This window comes from Nipponia nippon, unplaced genomic scaffold (assembly GCF_047370975.1).
Source record: "Nipponia nippon isolate SJK-2023a ecotype South Korea unplaced genomic scaffold, ASM4737097v1 scaffold_2, whole genome shotgun sequence".
Classification (NCBI taxonomy): domain Eukaryota; kingdom Metazoa; phylum Chordata; class Aves; order Pelecaniformes; family Threskiornithidae; genus Nipponia; species Nipponia nippon.
In genome coordinates, this window is record NW_028262336.1 from 10500446 (window position 1) to 10526766 (window position 26321).

Genomic DNA, 26321 nt, shown 5'->3' on the forward strand with positions numbered 1-26321 from the left:
ATTGATTTCCTGCTGACCCTCTTCTCCAAGTTAATGAATGAAAGCTACTAATGTTAAAAGGCAGGCAGCGTGAGAAGGTCTGCTACTGCCATCAAGACTGTAGGGAAAAACTGATAACCAGGGTTTGAGGTAATACCTGTCACATAAGGAAACTGCCCAGGTTTGGGATGTACAGAATCCAGTGCGCTAGCATTGCAAACCAGTGTGAATCTGGTACCATTTCTATTTTAATTCCTCTTTTTCAATTCTTATTTTGTTGCATCGCTCAGAGAAGCAGTACTTTCAAGGAGCTGAACCCTGCAGTGTGGTGCAGCAGATACACCTGCGCTACTCAATATTAACTCATCAGTCTTCAATGCTTGATCCAGGTTCTTTGGTTCACCCAAGACAAAAAGGGAAGAAAATTGCTTCTGAAGAAGGGGTAATAAATTTCCTTTGGTTCAAGTAAGTCCTGAGCAGGCATGAAAGGCTCCGAGCTGTCTGCTGTCCTGTCCATCTTCCAGACCTATGGGTTGCTCCAAATTTCACTGGTTTTTTCAGCCACAAGCAGACTGAAAACCACTTGGTTAGGTGGACCAAGTGCAGGCTCAGACCAGCCAAGGATTTGTCTCAAGTCACCTAGTTTTCCATCACTATAAAATTATATTCTGTCAAGAATCCCGTTTGTATCACCTGTACTATTTGTAATGCAAGATGCTGAAACACATTGAGAATAAGTGGCAATAAGTAGTCCTTAAAAAATACTTCTAAGTTTACCTTTCCTCTTAGCTTCCCTTTCTCCTGCTTTCCATTTTAGATTTTTACTCTTGGATCTTGCTTCTCTTATCACTAAGTCCTTGTGTACTTTCTTCTTTATCATAGCTAAGAATTAGGTGGAGATGAGGTGGGACTAGAGGACTGTTTTTTCTGCTTTCCCCTATGGACATGGCAATAGTCTGCTGGTCAGAATGAGCTATGGACCAGACACCATTTCACTTCTTTCACTTCTTGCCTTCCAAACTTCCTATTAAATATATCTCATTTTCTTCCATCCTTCCTCTCATTATTGTTTTCATAATGCAAAGGAGAACATCCAGAACATGCCCTGGATACATGACTGCTCTGAATGAGTTATCTCCACTTTCCTCCCCTTGGCTAGGTTTGACAATTAAACATGAGCACTACTACCTACTACAGGCAGGTGCATTTCACTGACTTGACTACCAGCCTTGCTTCTCATCTTTACATTTGCTTTTATTACCTTTCTCTGTCTAACACAAGTACAAACAGAGAGTGTTTTTAGTTTTGGGGTTGAGGATGAAAACTCAGGAACTCTGAATTTTGTCCATAGATCACCATTGCTTTTTTAAATAGATCTGGGTAAATCTGTTCATCTTTCTAGGTTCCAGTATCTTCTCTAATGTCACATGCCGCCAAGCACTTAATGCTCTCACAAGTATCTGAATTCCTCAAACAAAAGGCAGGACAAAAGTGAAAGCTATTTGAGTACCTATCTTACAAAGGTGTCATGATTTGAGGCTTAATCAGTGTAAGACCCTCAGATGAAAAACTGCTCAGTATTCTGATGAGATTTGATCAAGCAGATTTTTAAAATTACATAGCTCATACAGAAATCAGTGATCCAAGTAAGAATTTGAAATTTTTCACCAAAACCAGGCATAGCCTCTGTAAAAAGGAAGTTAAAATAAATTTTGAATACAGTGATATTTGAATGGTCTTTCACTGTTGATGCAGGAGGGAGTACCTGTGGCCATGTCCAGTGCTGCTCTGTTGGACTGCTCCCTGCTAGCACCCCCGCAAGGGCACTCCCTGAGGAAGGACCCACCTCTTGATGCCTCCAGAGGCCCCATTTGCACTATCCCACATTCCAGAAGCTGTTATGGCACTCCTAATGCTGTTCCAACACCAGCTCCTACACCAGCTCATCTGTTGTCACATAATCCCAAAATGATTACGGATTGCTTCCTGGCTGACAGCACGGTAGCAGAGATAAAAGGAGGATGTTGGCCGGAAAGGGCCTCCGGTCTCCTCTGTTGCTCTGCCAGGATGCTGTCTGCACTTGTACTGGCAGCATGGGTAGAACCAGGCAACAGAGGCCCAGATTTGGCAGCTGGCCCAGATTATGCCAGAGCTGACCTTGCAAGAATCAAGTTAGTCCAAGTCTTAGCCACAAGTTACAGAAATGGAACAGATGGGGAGATGCTTCCAGGTCAGGCTGACACCAAGACCAACCCCACTCCACTCTGTTATGAACGGCCCTGTGGAAAGGCTCCTCAGCCCAAGAAGCAACTTCATAAGTCAGGTGTTGGCTGAGCCCTCCTGAGAACCATGCTCCGCACCACTAAAGACACATGGGAGTCCAGCCTGCATGCAGGCAGACCAGACACGGGTAGGTGTCAGGCGTTGGCTGGAGCCACAAACGGGGCAGAGAAACCCGCCAACATCCTTGTAAATCACACGACGCTATGCTCTTTCTTGCTCCTTCACAGCATGCCAGCACTGCAAACCAGATGTTGAATAAGTGCTTGCAGGATGTTTTTTGGCAGAATGTGACATGGCTTGTCAAGGATGGGGGATCGATCAGTTCCTATAGTATTAAGATGTTTTCCTGCTACAGCCAAGTACCATCAAGGTAAAAGCATATGAAGTCAAAGAATTTGGTCTTATGGATGCTGAGAAGGGGGGAAACACAGTGTAATCATTTTAGCAGTGTTAACAATCTCATTCTTTGTATTACAGCTATTTTACATCTCCAATATATTATCAGTGCTACTCTTCACACTCTGCCATTGTGTATCCCACTGGATTTTCATACAAAAACAATTCTCTGTCCTCAAAAGCGGCTTTCGTAATGAGAAAAGAGACCTGAAATGTGAAGACTGCTCACTTTTACCTGCCTCAAACCTGTTTTAAAAAAGGCAGAGGAAAAGGCAACCGAGACTTCGCAAAAGGCAAGCAGGAGGCCAGCAGTTGATATATACTGGTCCAACCTGAAGAACTGGATGGATTTTGCTCTGTATGCACTTCCCCGATAACATGTTAAGCCACTGTGGCTCTCATACTTTTTGTGCATAAGACCTGCTTCTAGTTTAATATTTGCTTGCTTTTTTTTAAGGCAGATCACAAACTTTTAAAGGTAATAACCACCATCTAATCTTCGAACTCCTTCCTCCCACCTTCCACTCATATTTCATGAAAATTTTGTCTCACTGAAGGCATTCTGGGTATTTTGTATATAAAGCAAGTGTAATGTCATTTTAATGAATATTTGTACAGTACTGGTCCTTTAGTTAAATTATGGGAAAAACAGGTGCATTGGACATGCGTAATAGGAAAATAAGTCTGTTTCAGGAGCCTAATTACTATGCTGATGACTATAACAACAGCACTGGCAGGCATTTGCTGATTTTTTTGAGTAGGATCATTTTTTCAGTGAAGAAATGCTGGAAACACAGATTCCAGGTATTCTTCCACTGCAATTTGTTGGGTTTTATTTATTTATTCCAAATATGTGGGTCTCATTTACCTGGATCAGAGACAGCCAAATTTGCAGATAGCTGCAGAAACCCCAGTAAGTAGGCTTTCTTCTTTTCTCCTACTGGTCATAGCTCATTTTTAGCCCAAGTCTGTTTTTTGACCATTTTCTATTTGTGTCCTGCATGTTCTGTTTGAAATACGTTACAACCTAGAGGCACTCTACCATACACAGTTGATCTAGTTCAGAAAGACTGCTACCAGTTATCCTCATGTACTGATACCGAGCAATGCAAAATAATTCCTGACAAACATGAGTATTCTTCTACCACAGCTTGTACCTTAATCAAGCAAAGTCAGCGAAAGACTCTGCTTCACTTCAGCGTGCTTTGGCTCAGATTTGCAGAGCCTGGCGTTTACAGGTATTCAGGTGCCTAAGGGAGCAGGAAGCACCTTGTGGGTTTCCCAGTTGTCATAAAAACATGGCCCAAGTCCCAGATGATTCACTTACAATTCCTTCAGCAATGTTGTAACTGGCAGTATAGATTACATTCATGCGTAATCCTTGGTGTTAAATATGTTGCAATGAGTATCGGTACAAATGACAAGAATCTACACCCATGTAGGTATCTTCTGAATTAACACCTTTAACTTAACAGTGTCCAGATAAACTAACAGAACCAGACTTACAGAAACACAAGGCTGGATGCTGCACAGTTGTCTTATATTTCGAGGGCAGTGTCCACAACAGGTGGCTGCCATTTTGCATACTGTACTTCTGAATGCTGAGCCAAAACAGCATGCACAATTTCATTGACATAATATTAGCTATCATTCAAGACTAAAGCTTATTCACTCATTATTAACAGCGGATTAAATTACCAGGAGTGTTGAGCAGTGCTCTATTCAACAGTATTCTCTACTATTCTTGCTAGAAATTTGCTTCCAAAGTAACTATTTTATGCATCTGTTGTAAATGGGAAATGATATCTCAGTTTAACAAAAACTCTTTGTTATGATGCACAACCATTATTAATGGATTACACTTTTAATCCACTTTGTCACATAAATAGAATATCTATGGTTTGACAGGATTAAGCATTTATCAAAGATTTTTTTTTATTATTAGTGCTTTTCAAACACAGAGTTATTTTCTACAGATTTTTTTTTTGTACTAGTAAGTGTTTTAACTTCTTCAAAATAAATGTTTATTTTGGACTTTAAAGCCAGGCAGTTGCTGCTTTCCCAACAGATCAGTGACTCACTCATACTCCCATTAACTTCAATGGGAAGAGGAGCATGGCCTAAGAAAATAATCTGTAAAAAAACCCAAATCTATATTCTGTCAACGCAATAGATATTAAAGGAATTAATTACAAATCTCAGAATTGAGGACAGTTGAAATGGCATAGCATATAAAGATATCTTTAATAATTATCTTGACAATTTCTAATCACATTTAAATTCCTGTAAAGTTATCAAAACATTTGAGTAATCTGAGCTTGAGATGTTTTCTATTTACTCAGAATTCAAAGAGCTCCTTTCAAGTGAAAGGTAGAAACAGCTTTGAAGAGAAATGACAAAGGAGTGAGGGAAACCCTAAACAAATCATACTTCTGATTTAAGTATTAAGTCCTTAATGTAATCTTCTGCATTTCTCATATTTCTTATAGACTTTAAACAACACATTCAGTATTGATCTGAGGGCAAAATAGTCACAGAATAATTTTTCTGAATACCATCTTAAGCATAAATTGTAAAATGACTCTGTACGTTTTGCCTGTTTGAAACGTATGGCTCTAAAGCTCGCCTTCTAGGCTCTGCACCATGCCGTTGGAAATTATTTGCAACATTCACAAAGACTTCCTCATCCCCGCTCCCACTGACAGAAAATATATACTATTCATTATTCTGATGCAAATGAAGGAACAGTTAATCATCTGCCTTAAAACAAGGTGCTTGGGCATTATTTAATTCCCTAAACCAGCAAGCCATGTATTTGTATTTATACAAATTGATCTCACCATTGTCACATTTAAAACAAAACACATACTAAGAGCACCAGTGAATTCTGGCCTATAAGCTCTTACCTCTTCTATGTTTGCATTCAGATAATTTTTAGAGTTTGCCTTTTCTGTCTTTTCTCCCAGCCATGATCCCACTAGCTTCAACAGGCTTGCCCATATCAATAAAGAAGGCAGGATTAGGCCCTTAACTTGCAATGGAACCCAAGTTGTTGCAAAACCAGCACATGCTATTAAAAGCACTAGAAGTTAAAAAACATAATAGGAATACAGCTTTGAACTGGATTAGGTGGCCATCTCAATGCAATTCTATACAATGCCTCTCTCAAGATATTTGAGGGGGTCTCCAGGCTCTACAGCAATAAAAATACTTAATATCTCTACTAATGAGTACTCTACTGCTTTTAAACAGGCAAGAAAAAAAAAACAGTGAATGGAAAACATTAACCGGCCTCAAAATGAAGACAAAAAGAATACTGATCTTAAAAGTAGGTTTTTTTTTTGAATCTGCTCAGTAATATGACCATAAAGAGAAATCTGCTGAGAAAACAAAAGACAGCAGAGCTCTGCTGAGCAGTAAGCTTAGAAAGTAAAATATTTTTAAAATTAATTGCATAGCATGGCTTACACAGTAAGATAATAGTAATAATAATAACAACAACAACAACAACATGGAAGAACTGAAGGATGTTTTGAATTGAAGACAATGTTTTAGACTTAAAGTTCTAAAACTGAAACATCCGTACTCCACTTTACAGAAAACAAGCCCAGTACATGCGGAAAAAAACCCAAAACCAACGTGTTATTCTAAACCTACTCTGTATCATCGTAATGTTTAAGTGTTCTTAGTTGTTAGTCATCATGAAAATTGTTTTGAGAACAGCAAATATATTTGCAGAACCGACTAGTTAAGTTTGTCTTTGATTTCCAGGTGTTTTGGGGAAGTTCCCATCTAAGAATTCACATCATCACATGTTGAAGTAAGATAAAGCACTTGACACTTTGGATTTCACTACTAGAAAGTCCCTCTGGAGAGAGCACATGATGCGCATTATTCATAGTTTTAGATTTTGGGCATCAGGCTTACTTCATATGACAGCGTGGGCTACATGTTGATCACGCTGTACTGTTAGCCGAGCAACTTGCTGTGTGACTTCAGGGTGCTCATTTACCTCTCTGTGAAACAGCACTGCTTACTCAGACCGAAAGAGGAGGAGAATAAAGCCGTGTGCAGGAAAGCATCGTTTCTGGATGACATTACTTTCACGAGGAATCTTTTTGACCTTTAGGGCAGCCGACTTCCAGAAGTGCAAAATGATCCCTCCTTTGCCCTTCAGCGCATTTCTTCATGCAACGAAGAGCTCCTTTCCCTTCCCTTTACCCAATCCTCTGCTAAATTAGTTAATCTGATTATTATCTTTGATTTTTTTTTTCGTTGTGACTAGGGAGAGGATAACACAGGACCCATCACGTTTCTAAACACACAACGGCATTGCTATTATTAATTTTTTTTTTAGCTTTTGATTTTCAATCCTGGCATCCAACACGTATCCCGAGCGGAGAACCAGGAAAGAAGCCCACGCACCGAGCAGACGCAAAGGAGGGGTGGGTGAAGGGGGGGTGGGTGAAGGGGGGGTCGGCTCGCCGCGCCCGCCCCCGCCGCCCCGGCCCCCTCTCCGCGGCCCCTCGCTTTCCCGGCGCATCCCGCGGGCCCCGGCGCATCCCGCGGCCGGGCGGGGGGCCGCGTCCCCGGCGGCAGGCAGGGCAGCTGCAGGCAGGGTGGCTGCAGGCAGGCAGGGCGGCTGCAGCCCGGCGGGGCGGCGGCTCGGGCTGCCCGCGGGGCTTCCCCCCGCCCCGCTGCCTGCGCGCCGTGTGGCGGGGCGGCGGGGGCGGAGGCACGGGGGGGCCGGGCCAGCGCCGCCGCCGCCGCCCGGCTCCGCCTCTCCCGCCGCAGCTCTCAGTCCTGGAGCGCCGCTCGGCTGCCAGAGGGAAGCCGCCACCTGCTCCGGTGCGGAGTCGCTCCTCGCTGCGCGCCGAGAGGGAGAGCAGCCGCCCCGCCGCCCGCGCCCGGGAAGTTACCGCTGCTCCCGCCGCCGGCGGATAGCTGCCGCCGCCGCCTCCCGGCCTCCGAGGGGGAGAAGTCGCCGCCTCGCTCCGCTGCGGGAGGGAAAAGCCCCCGCGGGCGCGCCGCCCCGCTCCGCCGCTGCCTCCCGGTCCCGCCGCGGGCAGGCGGGATGATGGAGCCCCCCGCCGCCGCCGCCTGCGCCTCCTGCCGCCGCCGCCCGCTGCCGCCGCTGCTGCTGCTCGGCCTCCTGCTCGCAGCCCTCCGCCTGCCGCCAGGTGAGCGCCCGCCCGCGGGAAGGGGCGACCGCGACCGCGCCGTCCCGCCCGCGCGTAACTTGGCGGAGGGGAGGCCGGGGCCGCAGGTGGCGGTGCCCGCCCGCGGCTCGCTGCTGCTGCCGGGGCCGCCCGCCCGCCCGCCCTCCCTTCACCCGAGCGCCCCGACACCTACCGCGGGGTCTCTGCTTGACCGTGCGCCGGGGGTCGCTCCCGGGTGCTGGTGCCCTCCGCATCCCGATTCGCCTCGGCGGGGAGCGGGCGGGGGCTGGTCCCCCCGTGCCCCCGCCGCCGGCCCCCGGGGAAGGCGGCTGAGGGCGGCCGGCGGGGCGGGCTGATGCCGCCTCTCCTGAGGGGGAGGCAGGAGCTGCCCCAGCGGTGAGGGCGGCTGAGGGGCGGCGGTCTCGCCTTTCCTCATCGGAGGTGCCGGTGGGGTCCCGCCGGGGCGTTGTCGCCGGGCGCTGCCCCCGCGGGAGGCACTTGCGGCCGCAGGCAGAGCGGCACGTCGCCACGGCGCGCCGCCTCCAACTTGGGCGCTTCGGCCGCTTCTCCCCTCGCCGCCTGCGGTGCCGCCCGTGGCGGTGCCCGGCTGCCGGCGGGGCCGACGGCTGCCCGCCGCTTTCGCGCTGCCGGGGGGCAGGGGGGGTGGCTAGCGCTGGCCCGGGGCTGGCGGGTGCCCGGGGAGCGCCGTCGGCGTGGTGCCGGGCGGGAAGGAGCGGCGGGGGCGGCCGGCGGGGGCAGCGCGCGTCCCGCGGCGTGGCAGCCCTGCGTGGGGTGACGCTGCTCCGGCGGGTCGGGCTCGCGTGGGGAGCTTCCCTTCCCGCCCCCCTAGAAGCGCTCTGGAGGCACTGGGGAAGTGGGGAGGCGCAGGGAGCGCTGAACCCCCGATCGTTCTGGGGCTGTTTGGGCCGTGAGGTGTTCGTAGGCTTTCGGTTGTAAATATTGAGCGCGAAAGTGAAGTCTGAGGGAAAAGCTGTGAAGTGAGGAGTTCTGCATTCAACGCCGAGACCGTCTCATTATTCTTGTAGAAAGAGCGTCAGCCTGTGGTAACGTTTTGTATTGCTTTAAGAAATGGCTTTGCCTTTACGGGCCTGCCTTTGCAACGGCGAAGGGTTTGCAGAAGTGTTGGAGTTGGTGGTTTTTCATTCCTGGCCCCTTCCTTGTGCATACATGCTCGCCAGTTAACCATTTACCGGCGGTATGTTCTCAGCGGAACGGAAGATAAGAACGGATCTTTTTCACTAGCGATACATTTGTGTTTACTTTGTACAAGCTTTAGTTAAGTAGAAAACGAGCTACACCAATGAAGTAAGGCTGCCGCAGCTTGAATTTCAATTAGAATAGTAAAAAAGCTCAGAACAGAACCAAAAGCCATGTCGGAACCGTAAGCAGTATGTCAGGCTGTTCTGCTAGGCTTTCGCCTTGGCAAATAGAGTGTATAATTACTCTGAGATGTCAAAAATATCAGTCTCAGTGGCAGTTTACAAAGAATACTCTTTTCTGTGATTTAGAGAAAGTCTTCAGGAAAGATTGTTCGTTTTATGAAATCTTAAAGGCATGTGGCGTATCCAGAGAGATAAGCACCTCGGCTTCTAAGAAGCAAGACTTTGCCCCTGTGGAGAGATTTATCCCAGTAAATACGAAATGATCTCGCTGATTGTGTGACTGTCTACAATTTTCCCATTGAAAGAAACCTGAAATCATAAAATATTTTATCTCAAGTCTTATGTAGATGGAGGTCTATAAGAAGATGGGAGTTGATCACCTATGATCTAAATAGGTTGGAGGTAAAACCATTTACCTAGTTTTTTCATTTCTTCCTTGCCCCCTCAAGGAGAAGCTCAGGCTAACTGTTCAGAGTGCAGGCAAATACGTGCGGGGAGAAACCAGCCCCACCTCAGCCTAGAAACTTTCCTTGCAGTACTGAAAATGCCTGGAACGCCTAATATAAGATTTAAGCCTCTAGTTCTCAGTTTATTCTGCAGAGTGTAAAAGATATGTAAATATAAAAATATCTATAAAAAGGTCTTGATATTACTGTATACTTCACATTTCTTTCTCCTTGCCATCTCAGCTATTTTGGATGATAGGTAATTTGCTATCATCTACAACAAATTCTGGATATATATCATGCTGCTTGGCTTTTGGGAGTTCCATTTCAGGTTTGCGTATGGAAAGCAATAGATGAGCTATTAAAACCGTATTAAAAGTTGATGTGCATCAGGTGTAGGTCTCTCCAGCAATATTCAAGCTGACTGGGGATCCCTGTAAGAAATTTTGATTTTCTTTCTTCACAGAATAAACTGCCTAGGAAGACACCCATTTAAAAAAAGGGGGGGGGGGGGGGAGTGTCCAAGTCTGCATTTGGTACTAGGAGACTAACTCTAGGTCAGACTAAATGAGAATACCAATTAAAATCTCGTACTTTTCTAGAGGAAATGACTGTATGTGAAAAAAGTTAGCTTTTAATCAGGAGCTAATCATGACCTTTGTAAAGCTTCTCCCTCCCCCACTTTCTGGTGATTTATAACTAAGAAGCTCGGAGCCTCTCATACTGTGTTTTATTACTAAAGACTTTTTACATATTGCTATATTGTGTAAGGGCAGTGAGACCGTAATACGCAGTTTTCTCATTCACGTGACACTGTGTTCTCACTCCTGACTACAGTTTTTTCTTGGTGTATCTGGTGTGACATTGATCTAGGGAAACTGTTTTTCTGTATTAAGATCCAAAGTTGACATGGTGTTTCTGAGACTCAAGTCAGGAAACATCTGCACTGTGTATATATGTTTTGACATGCTTTGTGTTTGTGGTCCAATACACAGGTAGCAAAGCCAGATTAAATTTTAAGTGAGCTATAACTTGTTATATCGTTTGCTTTGGGAAGTGTTATGCTTAAAAAGTCGTTGTTGTTTTTTTTTTTTTTTCTTTTGGTGCGAATATGCTAGAAAAGTCTTGCAACATAAATTATTTTTCTTCTTGTGCTCTCTCCTCCTCTGTTGGGTTTCTAGCGCTTCTCGTAAGGCAGAGGGCAACAACAGAAATCATCCAGGTCTGTAAATCTCTGAAATTTCAGCCCATTGATTTTTACTGGAGAAAATATATGTTGTTATGTTCATGAAATAAATATCTGTCATAAGTCATATTTAATTCAAAGATATCTTATTTCTACTTTCCAACCTGTGTGAGAGTAATACCCTTCCTTACAGTACCATCCATTCTCCTTCCTGATCGTAACCTAGGATGCTGATGTGTAATCCCAGGGTAAATCGTTTCAGCTGTCTCTGTAGTAGAAGTTAAGCTATTTGTTGGCTTATTTCGAGTGGAAAGTTTTGGGGAACAGAGTCTCTAAATATTTGTGAGATGACACATGAAGAGGAAAATAAAGAAAATAGCATTAAGTGTTTTACATAATGCAAATTAAAACTCCGTGCTCAGGATAAACCTATCTTCTCTGTTTTCTTACAAATATCCTACTTCTGTAGCATGGTTTATAGTCTTAAGCTGTAAGTGTGCTCACTGCAGATTTCCATAACGTCATATCTGATTACATATGGTGGAGAAGAATCTCATATAACAACAAGCATTACTGTAGTGGCAATAGCTTTAATGTGTTGGCTGGTCATACCACATCACACCACCATGGGCTTTTCTTAGGTTCCTACCACAGGGACTTTCTGGAGAGTATTTTGTGTCAAAGTGGTTTTGGACTGGTTGAGTGAAACAAAAGCAGATTGCAGAGTAGGAAACTGGCCACGGAGGAGCGAGGCCTACCTGTATATACTTTGAGCCTATTAACAGTTGAGGGACTGAATGTGCTAACTTTGTAGGAGCTATGATTTGTTATTGGATCTCCTAACATTAGATGATCAATATTCAGTTTCCCCTTTTTATGACCTGCACTATATGACCGTAAGCATGATGGTCACAGATAAGCTGGCTCAAGTTCTGCTCTGCAGTGCTTGTTCCACTGCTGTTTCACACAGGGGAGGTTTTTTTTAATACTACCATGCTCACTGTAGAAACTGTTGTTTCACATCACTAATGGTATGGTTTTTCTGTATGGTCTTGTTCACTTTTGCTAGCTCTGATACAGAGCTAGACTTGACCTACTGGTTTCTGAGAGATACTACCAAATCTAAAAGCCATAATCTTCAGGCTCTCTTTTCAGTGCTCCTGAAGGTTCCTCTGGGTTTGCTAGTGTATAGGTTTTTTCCTCTGGTAATACAATAATTTTTTTAATTAGAAAATGCATGTAAACTGCAAGGCCACGCTTGTAAGAGAATTGAGGACCTGTTGCCACGTGCTGATTGCTCTTGAGTTCTTCTGCTTTCAAGAAAAATAGTTATGCTTCCATGCACCGATGCTCAAATGAGAGAATCTTCAAGAACTGTAAATGCTGTAGGGTGATAATTAGAATTGACTCAAGCAGAACGTGATTTTTCCAGGAAAAACTGAACATTAACAACTCCCTTGATTTGAAATTGTTGAGCATTATCTTCCTTGAAGACAAGGCTTTGACCTGCACCTTCTTTATCTTGGTATCTTTTCTTTAATAAGAACAGGATGAATATTAAAGGAGGCTGTATGTTCCTGTCTTTAATACGCTTGAAAATGAACATCATCTTTTAGAGAGGAGACTGCAGTGCAACTTGTTTGCTGACAATCCACTACTGGTAGCGATCGGATCAAATTTCTTCCTTTTTTTATTTTCTGGTTTTGTTTAATTTTTCTTCTTCCCCAATGTGTTTTATTGAGGGTGGCTTGAATCGCAGTCAGTGCTACCCCAGTGGAAGTTAATCTACCCCTCTAAAGTGGCAGCTCTTTCGAGGAATATCTGCCTAGCTTAAGATTAAATTGCTTTTCTTATCATGTGTATAGGTCTCTGGAAAGGCAATAAATATTTACTTATTAAAACAACTGCTTCTTCTACTGAGCTGGTATTTTTGTTGTTGATAAGAAATATGCCTCTTTTGAGAGGTAAAAAAAGGGGCAAAAGTGATAAAACAGTGGAGAGAGCGCCTGCAGCTTTAGGGCATGATTTTTAGAGGTTATCAGGGGTTAGAACAGTTCTGTAATGTTTGGTTAGAAAGCATTTGAAGTGCTTTCAATAGCAATGGAAATAGTAAGTTGTTCCCTTGATAACAAGCAAAAAGTGCATTTGGTGATTTAATGAGTGTTTCAGCAGTCTATATATCCGTATCATCTGTTTTCAATTAAGCTGTACTCTATAGTTAACCCCTTATTGTGAAGAAAAATGTCAAATGCTTGAACCGCATTCATGCGTTGCGTTTTCTGCTGTGGTAGCCCTGTCTGTAGCACCTCCTGGCATCGTTAAACACGGGCATTGCTCACAGAAATTTTGCTTCTGAGGGAAAGCGTTCAAACATCAGTTAAATTTTAAACATCTCCTCAAGTCTCATGGACAGCAGAAGTCCCCAGGGCTGGAGCCCTGGCAGGTTGGTGACATTTCGGCATGTGTCAGAAGCACTGTGCGCTGGTTGTCCCCTTCCCTCGGCTGGCGCTCTCATACGGTGTACCTGATGGGTGCGTCCCAGCTGTCCGGGATGGAAAGTTCTGTTTTTTTAACAGAACATTGAATTTGACCATAGTTGGCATCTTTTAAATTTGAAGAGATATTGGCAGCTAATTCAATAGAGGGAGCTCTGCTACCTTACTGTTAGAAGCAGTGCGTCTCTGCTTTTCCTAGACCTCTGGCTTCAGCTTGAAAGTTATGTTAAAAGTCTTTGCTTCTTAGCAGCGTTCTGTGGTGCCAGGCTTTGTTTCTGAAAGCGTCTTACTTTCATCACAGGCTTCCTGTTGCATGAAGGAGAAGGAAGGACAAATCTGAATCACGTAATAGGCAAACCCAAAAAGATGACTCAATTAGAGATACTTCTCTTTTGCAGCAAGGCATTATGTGTGTTTTACATGAATATGTTACAGAATCAGGTTTTTAAATAACCTTTCCTTGTCAGGGTGGGGCTGGCTTCATGGAGAAACTCAAAAAGAATTAGAATAAAAAGAGGGTACTTTTCAGGGCTGAAATGGGCCAAGAGTGGTGTTGCATGAAATAGGGTACAAACAGGATAAGGGAACGGTTGCACTAGATAGACTGTTGTGGCGAGAGAAAGGTAGAATGCTTCCAGTAAGATGTATTAAGTAGGACCTTTATTTAACAAAAGATATTATTTCAGTAAGTTCTTCTAGTATCATAAAGGAAAACTGGAATATGTGTGCCATTCTGCAAACAGAGTCTGGATTCTGGGCTATTGTAAAAGACAGCCAGCTTAGGTATGTGCTGATATGCTTTTATTCCATTATGTGTCTCTAATACAGAAACAGGTACATAAAGCTGATAACTGTTCTGTAAACCTAGGACTTTATATTTTTCGTGGATCCTTTACTTTTTAAAATATTGTTTCTCATAAGACTATTTTAACACTAATTATGAAGCCTTATTAAGGACCAGCCCTTTCTAAAAAAAAAAAAAAAGTCCTTTAAATCGGGTTGCCTTCCTGTAAACTTGTAATGAACTCAGGATTATTCTTCAATCAGATGAATCCTGCACAAGTGCCATTTATCATTTGACTTGCTGCAGAAGTTGCATATGTTTCTCCTAGTTTTTCAATTTAACTAGAGAAAATAACCATAGATATTGGATAACAAAATAGATGTAGCTTGTATACAGCTAGAGTTAAATGTGGCATTTTATGCTGACATATTTCAGGGTTTTGTTGGTTGTTTTTTTTTAATGTGAGTTTTTGGGGTTTTCTTTAGAAAGTGGAACAACTTATTTTTCAAGAACTCACTGTTGAGTGAGTTTATCATGCTGGCCAGGAAGAATTGCTAAGGCTCATATTGTAGAAAGACAAGAGGGGGCTGATGCAGTTTATCTGTGGGATGGAATGGTAAATGTTGACATAAGGCTCTGTAACTGGGTAGCTTACAGAGAATACCCAATTTGAACTGGGCTTGAAAATGGACAGTTGAATGCAAGTGTGAGGTCTTAATGCTATTTGTGAGATGCGGTTCTTTAACTGCAGTTTCTGAATTATTTTGCTGTTGATAATCTAGAGTATTAGCCTAGGTATTATTCCCTTTTGGCATGGAACTTTGTTTCATGAAATGTAGAAACCAGCATGCATTTAGCAAAGTGAGTTCTGTGACTCATCCAGATAACATCGTGTGTGTTTGGCCTATTCAAGTTGTTTTGGAGAGCAGAAATGAACTTAATGGCCTTTACCTACAAAGCCATACATGGAACGGAAAAAGAAGGGTGAAGAACGGAATATTTAGGGAGGATTTGGGGAACTTCAGTGTAGCTGTGTAACTTCAGGAGAGAGAAGGATTCTGAATCGATTCCTTCATTCTTGATACTGCACATCAAGCTGTATAACAAGTGCTTGCATATTGAGAAGATGATAGGGTAAGTATTATCTTAGAAGTCATTCATTGACAGCGTTATGGGATTTGCTTTTTCAAATTGGGGAAGTTGAAAGTTTCTGACACTGCTAACAAAGTGGTGTGCTGACAACTGGTGACGTAAATCAAGAAAACATTTGCATCTTACACTTGACAGCTTGAAAGGTTAGCAAGGGGGTAATTTTTTGAACTTAAATTCATGACTGAGATTTTTTTCAAGTTTGTTTAACATTACTCCTCAGTTCTCAAACTAATGGACAACTTACTGCTAATCTTGAACCCTGCCTACACACAGAAGCAATAAGGAAGTCAGTATTATGAATGTCCCACTAGCTTCCAGTTTACATGACTGAATTATGTTTCTTGTTACTGTGTTTCTGCACAGACAAGGACTTTTAGTAATGCAGAGCTTGCTGTGCAGACCGTTCTTTGATTTGAAACAGTCACCAGTATATAAGGAAATAATGACAGCGACTTCATGTTGCATAAGTTTACGTTTTGCATCTTTGTTGCCAATATAAGTGCAGGGATTTTTGTTAAATATTTTAAAACTTCTAGAAAATGTTTTGCTCTAGTAGTTTAGCTCTTGACATGGCTTCTGTAATGGGGCTTTGCCTTTTGGAGGGGTAACTGTTCCACAGTTTAGTTTGACCTTGCTCATTGTACTATTGTTGAATGATGCAACAGGTTCTGTCTTAGCTTTGAAGTTTAAGTCCTTCGTATAACCTTTACCCTAAAGGTTTAACCCCAGTTAATGTGTGGTGCCCCACAGCAGCAAATTCTTAAGCGTCTACGTGAATCTCTGATGTCAGAGTAGGGCTTCTGAAAGGTCACCTGCAGGTTTGGTAAGGGTCAGGTTCTGGTATTTCATCCAGACACAGTTGTGTCTGCAGGTCATTTCTTGTCCTTGCTTATCACTTTAAGTACCCTGCAGTGTTAAATCCAAAACTTCTGCACAGCTTCTGGGGGTGGCAGGGGGAGGAATCTAAAGCTGTTGAGGTAGTGGAAAATAAGTGGCATGTTGCAAAAGTGGTAACTATGGATGTAGAAGAAGCAGGTTAACCATTTTTTAGTTTAGATTGACAGAATTTATTTGGCATCCTCTATGGATTTTGACATAGTATATGCCTGCTTTGTTAGAAAGAAAGTTCTTTCCTTATCTCAAAAGAGTTAAGCTTACAGCCCTGGGTGTCTGCAGCCACGAGGAAGCTGCTATAGGACCAGGGAAGGCAAACTTTCTGGCGTATGTATCAAAATGTTGGTATATCAGAGGACCATAAGAGGTGTATCATGTCTGCCTGAGAGCCAAAGGGATAGGAGCAGAGGGAATGAGACGTGTTTTTTTTCAGAGCTCTTGTGGGAGTGAGGCTGTAGCTGGGTGTTGGGGCGTGCTGGCAGCGTTAGGCTCTGCAGAGCCCACTGGCTGTCATCGTCCCACAGCAGGGAACTTGGAGCACCACTGCAGCCATCGTGGCAGCACAGCTTGGCGAGGGCAGCTTCGGAGTTACTCTTGGACAGCATGCAGCTTAAGAGCCAGAGGTCAGAAACTCTGTCATGGTGGTCACCTGGTGTCCATGGTGGCAGCTTCCTTTCCGTTGTATAAGAGGGGAAGGGAAGGGCCTGTATTCCTCCCAAGCATGAGAAATTCCCTTCTTTTGCTGGGGGCATGCTTACCCTCTGAACTGCTGCAGAGAGGTGTCTGCTTACTTTAGGGGCATCAGTTTTTTTTCTTGCTCTGAATGGTGTGCAAAGCATTCTGGGGGTCACTTTTTAATTATTATGTCCATCTGTGAGTACAGCAGTGATAAGGAAGGATGGGCTCCAGCATGCTTGGTATGCTCGCGATCTTTGGTGCTCTTGCCATTGCATCAGCAGCACAGAGCACAGAGGAATGAATAACGTAGTGTGTTTCTTTAATGAATGCTGAATGGGTGAGTGTGAGCTGCCAGAAGCTTTATCCAGAAAGACGCAGGGTGTTGTGAGGGTGATATCTGCACATGGGGGAGGAGAGGCAGGTGAATCATTTTTAGCTGGAATTCACAGTCCAGTTTTATTAGATGTGGGAGTAGTTTTGAAGACTGAAGCTGATGGTTCAGCCCAAAAGCTTGTTAATTTTTCTGGACAGAAGTAGTGCTTTTAAACTGTTTCTTGAAGTGAATTATTGTTACAGTTTTATGTATGGTTACTCCTGAGGGCCACATATAAGCTTCACATTTGCAAGGTTTGTGTAAGTACATATAAAAACCTAGCCCTCTTGGTGTGGTGGGGTGCCTTGTCTTAGGTAGATGTGGATTCTAGTTCACAAAAGCCTTATAAATAGCTTGCTTTTTCTTGCTTTTTGACTCGTTGCTAGTCTTCCTTCGAGATGTTGGCATCTGTAAACAGCAATGATTGTTCTGAGAAGCTTTTCATGTAAGCGTGAAAGAGCAGAGCGCCGAGCATGCCGGGGACCGTGACTCCCTGTGAGGAGGCTCTCTTCATGCAGTAGAATAAATGTTACTTTTTTTGAGCATAACTGTACAGCACAGACTTTTTTCATAAGCACAGAAGGAGGTTGGTGGCTCGTAGTCTGCAAGTTCTGTGACAGAGTGTGGTAAACTACATAGAACTCAAGGGATCTTGTTAATTGAAAATGGTAATAGAAGCTTTAAGAAGGGGAGTATTGCAATGAAAATTTCTATTTTCTTGCTAAAACTTCTTGTAAAGTCTGGATGGGGTTTTTGGTGTGTTTTGTTGTTTTGCATTTTTTTCTTTTCTTTAAAGGTGGACCATTACTCTGTCTTTAGGAAAGAAGGGAAGGATAGGTACTAGAAAAATAAAAGTTTTATCTAGGCTTGCATTAATTCCAGGTGTGAGGTTAAGACCTAAATCTTCCATCTGCTAATACAACGCTCAGCTCAGCAGTTTACTATTATCTTCCTCAATAGGAACTTTACAGGGAAAAACGCTACAAAGTTTCTTTGATTCCTTCTGCTCAGAGAAGACTGAGGACTGGATGTGGGTTGAGGGTTGGGTGTTTTTGTTCTTAATATCATTTAATGAAAGAGGAAAGTGATCAGTGGTCTCTGGAGTAAGTGGCACTGTGTGCTAGACTTTTCAAACAGTGGTGTTTGTAGAAGGAAGGAAACTGTTGTGAATTGGGACTGACAGTGGTTTGGGAGAGACACTTTTCCCTTGGACATGTTGGCACTCCTGGCTCTTAAGCCAGGGTGGAAGTACCACAGCATGAGTTTCATTTAAGAGGATTTGAGTGGTCTAACATAAACTCTGGTACTCCAGTGGTGAAAAAATTATTTGTTTTATGTTTCTTGTGGCATTTGCTTGAGCTACACTTCAAACATAGTGAAGTGAACATAGTGAACGTTTGCAGCCTTTGGCTGCTTGGTTAGTTGCTTGCTTTAGTTGCAACTGCAAGGCTGGAAAATTTTGTATGGGCTACTTCTGCAATGGATGCACATCCTTGGTAATTGCTATTGCCAACACGATGTTTGTGGATCTGCAGTGCTTAACCTTCTGCAAATTACATTTGCAGATGTACCAGATCAATTGTATGTTAAAGAGCTCTCCCTGTGTTCGGGGGTAGCCAACCCTGCAAGGCTCACAGGGTGGGAATTGCCGTGTGATCTGAACCTGAACAGCCTGTGTCCGGGTCAGAAAGCTGAGGGAGGTGCAGCTCCTGCCAGGGTGTGGAGCAGGAGCTGTGATTCCTCTGAGATGCTGTTTCTTCCCTCTGTTGCAGGAAAGGAGTAGGCTGAGTGTTCAGCGACTCTCAAGGCAGCCTGGCAGTGTCAGCCAGCACCAGCAGTGGCCCTCGTGTGGGCTTTAACTATGCCTCCTAGGTGCTGTATTTTGTATATCGCCAGGTGTGATCTCTTCTACTGATGACACGTGAGTGGAGGTTTAAAATTTTGTGGAGAGAGTTGCCATGCAGATTCACACTGAAAGAGCTGCTGCTTTTCTGCCATTTTATTTGGAGGGGAGTCTGAACTTGTCTTTCCAAGATTGTAGGAAAGGGAAAAAGATACGAAACCGGAATACGGAAATTCTTCCCCACTGATTTTTATTCTTTTAGCATCTGATGTTTAAGAAAAACCTGTAAGATCTTTGGTTTAAAGAAAACAAAATAATATAATAGAGTAATTTTTTATTTATAAACTGCACGTGAACATCAAAAGATATTTGGGAACATTCCAGGCTGGCAAATAGAAAATATTTTTTTGCTAGCATATTGTTTGCTAAATTTCACTGTCATTGACCAGTATGTGTCTTTATGATCTGTAGGTTTCGGAGAGCAAAGGCTTCAGAGGGGAGAACAATTAAGGAAAGCTACAGTATTTAGAATTGCAAGAGCAGCACTTTGAATCTTTGACAGGCTACATTAACGTGAAAAGGAAGATGGATTGGTTTTATACTTAAAAGTTCAGTTTTCTGCCGCTGCTCTGTAAGCAAAATGTTTTTGACTGGAGCACATATGAACTAGCTGAAAGAGAAGTTTGCTGTCAGTAACTGATGATCAGGCCAAAGACACAGATCAGCATCTCTGCAGGGAGTGGCATACACAAATAAAAGGCAAATAGCTTACTTCCAGCATGTTAACCCAGATATATCCCTAAAGCCTGTGAAAAGAAGTAATACGGCAAAATCATGGAAAGGGGTCTTTGCAACAGAGACTAGGAAGGATGAAATGTCATTTGGGGAGGCCTGTAGAAGGATGCTGCCTGGACAGGAGGGGCAGCCATTTTGATGACCAGGAAGAGGTGTAGCTGGCCTGTGTGGGACTTGCGCACAGGTGTGAGTTTCCAGAGAACAGTCAGCTGAGGGGAACCCCAGCTTTCGGATCTGGCTCGTCACATCCACTGCCGCTGAAGAGGTAGTGGGAAGTGGTGTTTGCGGCAGAGAGCCTGGGGGGTTAGAGAGCGGGTGGGTGGCAGCAGGAGGAAGGAAGCCGAGGGCCCCGGCGGAGCTGCGCGGAGCCAGCGTGTGTGCTAGCTGTTTCCCTTGCACGGCCGGCAGGCCTGTGGAGGCAGAACGCTGGATGGGGGAGGTGAGTCATCTGCACAGAAAGGGCAGCTGGATTTTTGCTTGTAAGTGAAACAACTTGCGGAGGGAGAACGGAAAGCTTTCTGGAAAACGGTGGGGTTAAGGAGAACCCTTGAGAAGAGTATTTTGAGGGAGAGGAGCAGAAGCAGGTAGAAAAGACACCAGAGAGTGGGGGACAGCCCAATTTCAAGATATGCAGTGCCTGCTTTTCCCTGTCTGTATCACCACATGCTTTCCTGGGTTTGGCAGTTACTCTGCCTCCTCCCTTTCCTTTCACCAGACGTAATTAGCAGGCCGTCCCCCTTGGTCAAGACCGTGTACTGCCACGCCACTGTACTCGGCTCTGTATGTTCCTCTCCTGTCAGCCATACGGCTCAGTGTTGTTCCCTGCCTTGGGAAGACACCTGCCTCTCCACAGGGATTTCTCAAAGCTCAAGTGCTCCTACCCTGGCCTCATGTGGCCTGTGCTCGTAGGGTGACTGCCTGGACTAACACACCCTTTCTGGACAATCTCCCCTGTCTGTTCTTGGGTCAGTACAGATAACTTGAAAAGCTGTTCATACTAACAGTCTTTTTTTGGGGGTGGGGTGGATGGGGAACCCTGAATGTTTTCTTCCAGTCCTCGTGAGAGTCTTGATGTATGAGGTAATGTGTCAGGGAAAGGGTGTTGTATACCAGGCATGATCACTGGGTGACCTAAATGTCCGGCTTTGTCCTGTTGAGCCGTCAGATGTTCTTTGGAGTAATGTGCACCTTATGCTGTGGTCATTCAACATGGTTAAGAAACTCATCTCTGGAACGAAGCAGCCCGTATTCTTACAATGCGTTTTTACCAATTCTGAAGAAATGTAACAGTAGTTGTTTAATATGAACACTGTAATAAGTATAGCTGTATGACCCTGAAATTGCAACTGTCAATCATTTCTTAGTCTGAGCCTTTTCTTGCTGCACCTGTGACTGAGGTGGGAAGCATCAAACTGTGGTAGCTGACAGACACTGTAAACCTACAACAGCAATTGTGCTAAGTCACAAAATCCAGAAATTGAGCTGACGCAATAGTTCTGGGCCATGAGCCAGCATGTGTTTGAACAACCAGCTTCGAAATTATTCAAGTATTTAAATATATCCATAAGGCCCTAATTTTTAGGCTAGAGGTAGCAGGGTCCCTACGGAGGGGGCCCAGGAGGACACGGTAAGCTGTAAGGGATGGCATAGAGGCTGTTAGGATGCTGCATACTGTATATGCGTCGTAGCATCTTTCTGCTCCTTGCAGAGGATGTCTGGCTAACATGGAGAAATGGTTTAGGTGGCAGGGAGTTGATCTAGTTGAGTCTTCCCGAGTATGATGCAATTTCACCTCTTTGGTTGACTTTTTAAGCCTCTGATTTTAAATTGCACACACATGGCTTTTCCATATATATAATATATGGGAAAGGAAATTTTTTTGCGCCTGTCAGCAGGGAATATGCAGCTTACTAAGCTTTCTTGAATATAATTTTAAATGGAGAAAATGCTTCTGTATAAACTGAGGTTATCTCATCACAATATTTTTATGATTGTTAATTAAAATGTGAGGAAATCCTTTAGAGCAGATTTGCAGTTTTGAGACTTAACATGAGATCTATTTTTATAGTTATGCCTTCTTATTAGTTTTGAGATTAGGATATGTTTAAATGCATGGCTATCAAATCCTGTGATGATTACTTGTTTATTTTGCAGTGTAGACTAATTCAGTTATGGTCCTATTCATGTGTTGTTTGTATCCCACTTTTCAATGAGATATTGTAGTAGTTTATTGTTATGGCTATTTAAAATAAACTCCCAGAATAGTTTTAATTTGAGCTTGTATTTTTTTCAATTTTAACTTTCAGTGAAGCATATTTTGTTAGATTATTGTGAATAATGACCATTCAGGTTGTTCCAACTCCTGGAAATCCATTTTCATCAGACTGGAACACTGTAAAATGTAAATGAAGGATCACCACGACTAGCTACAGCAGACTTAAATCATGAGAAAAGTGTCTTGACATAAGTGGAAACCTGTAAAATCTTGGCTCACAGTGCATAAAATTGTGATAGGAAGCAAGACCTGTAGAAAGTTTACTGGGAGAAAGCGGGATATATTAAACACCTGTGTGTGCCCTGTTCTCTTTGCAGTGGACAGGCACGTCAGTGGAAGATTGATTTTTAGGCATAGTGCTTTCTACTTGAACTTGTGCTCAGGCTAAAGAAAGAATTGGAGTAAAGATCTGAAATGGGTTAAATATTTTTTTTTTTTTTTTGCCTTGCTCTAACCATAGCTATAATAGCATGACAACATGAATCTTATAATCACAGGCTCATCTGTCATCTCAGACAACACCTCGGAGTTGTTTGATTGCAGAATTTCCTAGTCTAGGAATAATTAAGGCATGGAGAAAAGTGATCAGCTGTAAATTGTGAAGGGAGTCAGAGTTCATCAGAAGTGAACGTGATGAGGATTCAAAGTCCTTTGCCTTGACCTATTTGTTTGAGTGACCATGTGGAGAGCCTTGTGCTCTAGGCCAGCGGGAGACTATGTAAAGGAGAGAAGGATGCTCTTCTTTTCTCCTTGTGGGTCATTAAACACAAGCTTTGGGTTTTTTGTGAAGATGTAGAGAGGAAACATATCAAATAAAGTATCAGGCAGAATAATTAGGGCTAATTATGTTACAGACATTTACGGGAGTATTTTATTAGAGGATCACATTGCTCAAGAATATAATATATGTTTCTCTGATGCTTCTATACTAACCCAGGTGCTAGTGTGGATGCGCTTACGTGAGCAGACTGTACTGTCTTGCAAAGCAAGGGAGAGGAAGAAGGAGGGAGAATTGTTTGTTATGCTGGCAGGAATACACATGCTGATGCGAGCTGTGTTTATATTAGCAGACTATTCTGATGCAGCTAATTAATCAGAATTTGTCTACCAAACTATGCCTCAGAGATTGTAGTCCTTTTGCAGGTGTTGAAGGAGAAAACAGAGACTGGGTGGAGTCTCGCTGTTGCTGATTAATACAGGAAATGTGTTAAAGGAGTTGTGGCTCTTATTTTTCCATAAGCACACGAAGAAAAATGAGAACAGGAGTTGAAACAAGAAGAAATGAGAAGGGAAAGCAGAAAACTTCTAAGAGAATAAGTGGAAGAAATAGACTGGAGTGTGTTTTGTGTGTCTTCTGAGAGAAAGTCATTGAAAGGTGATGGGGAGGTGGACATCTCTATCTTCAGAGCTGTGGAAGTAGCATGCCCATTCCCTTTTGGTCCTGCTGGAGCTCTGGGCGCTCTCTCCAGTGGCACTGCCAGGAGAAACACAGGATTATGAGATTTGCCAAATTTCTGTGTTGCAGATCTGCTTGGGAGATTTGTGGGACAATGACTAATGATTGCTCCTGACTCCTAGATTCCCTTCCAGAAAAGTAGTAACTTCCGATAACCTTGCATCTCATTTTGTCTTGGGTCATTTACCCTCTAATAACACCAAATGCACTGAAGTAGTCAGTATCTTTTTTTTTTTGCTGGCAATTTTAGTTCAGTATTCATTCATAGAGGGAAGGCAGGCAGTGAAACAGATGAACAGATAAAATATCAGTGTTTCACATACAAGCTTTCATATTAGTGCAATTGGATGCATGCTGAAAGTGAGAATCAATTATATAGCTGCTGCTTATCAGAAGTTAGCAAATGGTAAATGCAGCTTCGTTTTTATAATCAATTACCTAGCCCTGGAACTTGTTAGCAAAGGTTAGAAGCTGTAATAATTCTCAGTAAATGCCTACGCATTATCTCAGTGTATTTCTACACACTAAGTTTTAGGGAGATGAGGGAGAAATGTTTCTCTTCCCTGAAGTCTTTTAAACTGGCTTGTGAAAGATGAGGATCAAGCCCTTCAATTTCTAAGTTCAATTTGCATTCATCCCATGACAAAGATGATGGCGTATACTTTCTCATTAGTCAAACACTTGGGGTTTTTTCCACTTGTAAGCATAGATTTCTTTACTTTCAGCTTTGTTTAAAGGAGGTTTGCGTCCCTGCATGGTTAGTTTATCCACATCATCGGTCAGAATTTACAGATAAGGGGGATAGTAATGAAGGATAACTTTCTTCTTTTTTTCTATTTTCCTCTGACTTTCTCAACAAGGATCCAGAATTCTTTGAGTGCAGAAGTTATTTGTTGCTGCTGACAGGCTATGAATGCATTGTGCCAGAAAATTGCCGATCTTCCAATCCTACTAGCCCATTCAAGCCAGCATTCTCTGTTCATACACAAGCTTTCATGTTCCTGTTCTTGAAGTGCTTTCTTATCAAACCTTTATTTTTGTTGAAATGTTCTAGCATCGTTGTTTGCTTATTGACTTTCTTCTATGGTTGTATTTCTGGAGGCTTCTGCAGGCTTTGTTTCTGTTGCTTTTCTGCTGGATGGCACCATATCCTGTCAGAGTTGCATACCTCTGCATAGCTTCTTTCACTGAAGTATTTTTAGAAAAAGATCATCTGTGCAATGTAATGCTCAGGTTTTTTATAAAGTTCCTGATATCTGAAACTGCAGCTATCAGAAATGGTTGGATCAAGTTGCTCTGCTAAACAGACCACAAGGGCAGGAATTATTTACCAGGAGGATATTTGATTTGTTTGTATTTCTTAGTTACTTCGCTTAGGGTAAAATTAATTTTTGGTGAAATTGGTGGTCTTGTACCTCTTTTCTAATGTTAATTTTTATTTATTTCTCCATGAGCACAGTGACCTATTGAAACTGCTCACTGTATCTATTGGGTTTTTGCTCACTTTTAATTTTCTTTTAATTAAGAAAAAAAATTCTTGGTCTATGTTAATTTTATAGTTATTTACCACAACTATTTGTTATTTTTTGTGCAAGGCTAGCTTTCATAGACCAGTTAGTTTCTGAATCACAGTGTATTTTGGTTTCCTATTTTTCAAAGAGCATTTCATTGGCACTGGTCAGGCTCTCGTTAAATGCATTTTCTGACTCAGTATGATCTCTTTTTTTTTTTTAAAGTGACTTAGTGTCCTGACTGCTCCTCTGTTTTTAAAAGTGATGGATAACATTCATTTGAATCTCTGTGGCAATGATCTGTCGTTCTAAGCTTGTAGAATTTTCTTGTTGGTTTTTTTGCTTCCCAGGTCATCACTGGGAAACTCGATTGCCAACTGCAGATTGCAGCAGCAGTGAAAATGAAAGCATTTTCTAGGTACACTTGACATCTTATTTACCCAGAAATCTTTATTTAACTGGAAGCAATGCTAAGAATAGCAACCTCTGCTAGCCTGACTGGCTCGATTCTTGTTCAGGTTTCAATATCTATATTTAGTGGGGCTGTTTTTTTCTCTCTTCTCCAAAATTGTGCAAGTCTTCTCAAGTTGCCCCAACTTTCTGCAGAAATTATGGCAGGGAATTGAAATCATGTAGGTGGTTTAACAGACTCTTTGGTGAGCAGAGGATTACAGGGTAGGGCAGGTTTCTTCTGGCAGTGGTTTTCTGGAGTGCTAAGTGCTGCCTAGGGCTGGGCAAGGATCCTTGAATGAGCACAGCACTCTGGTGTGGTAAGACGGTAGTTGCGTGAGTGTAAGGCTGTGCTAGGAGTTTATTAATGGAGGTGCTGCACAGCTGCATTGTCAATGAGGTGATTTGCCTTCTAGTTTTGTTGCTGCCTTGTTGAACATGAGCTCAGAGGTGTCTGAGCTATACAGAAGTGGTCAGAGACTTCCAAGACTCTTTCTCAAAGTCCTCTGTGGACAGGAGGAGGACATAAGAGTTGGCTCTGCCCTTTGTAGAGATGGGAGGAGGCTTTTGGATTTTACTGCAGTTTAGCACCACCATCACCTCCTCCTCATCCTGGCCAGGTGGAGTTGTCCCACTAGCAAATGCTGCTGCTGCTGCACCTGAAGCAGTGCTGCTACAAGGTGGGCTGGGGGAGCAGTGACTGGCTGACTTCCTTCTGGCCGGGTAGAAAACTCAATGGAAGTTGTTCCTGTCATCATCTAAA

At 43.1% G+C, this 26321-nt stretch overlaps 2 protein-coding genes across 3 annotated transcripts in view; one reads left to right on the top strand and one right to left on the bottom strand.

The window, feature by feature from the left end:
• The window catches only part of LOC148055650 (uncharacterized), a 169446-nt gene extending 160927 nt beyond the window's left edge, over window positions 1-8519 (bottom strand). Inside the window, exon 1 of the mRNA XM_087758302.1 lies at window positions 8011-8519. Coding sequence (XP_087614428.1) covers window positions 8011-8253 — 243 coding nt within the window. The 5' untranslated portion in view covers window positions 8254-8519. The remainder of the gene's footprint in view (window positions 1-8010) is intronic.
• Window positions 7648-26321, top strand: part of ALCAM (activated leukocyte cell adhesion molecule) — a 121921-nt gene continuing 103247 nt past the window's right edge. For both annotated transcript variants that reach the window (XM_087758300.1, XM_087758301.1), the window contains exon 1: window positions 7648-7838. In XM_087758300.1, the coding sequence (XP_087614426.1) occupies window positions 7733-7838 (106 nt within the window). In that variant the 5' untranslated portion in view covers window positions 7648-7732. The remainder of the gene's footprint in view (window positions 7839-26321) is intronic.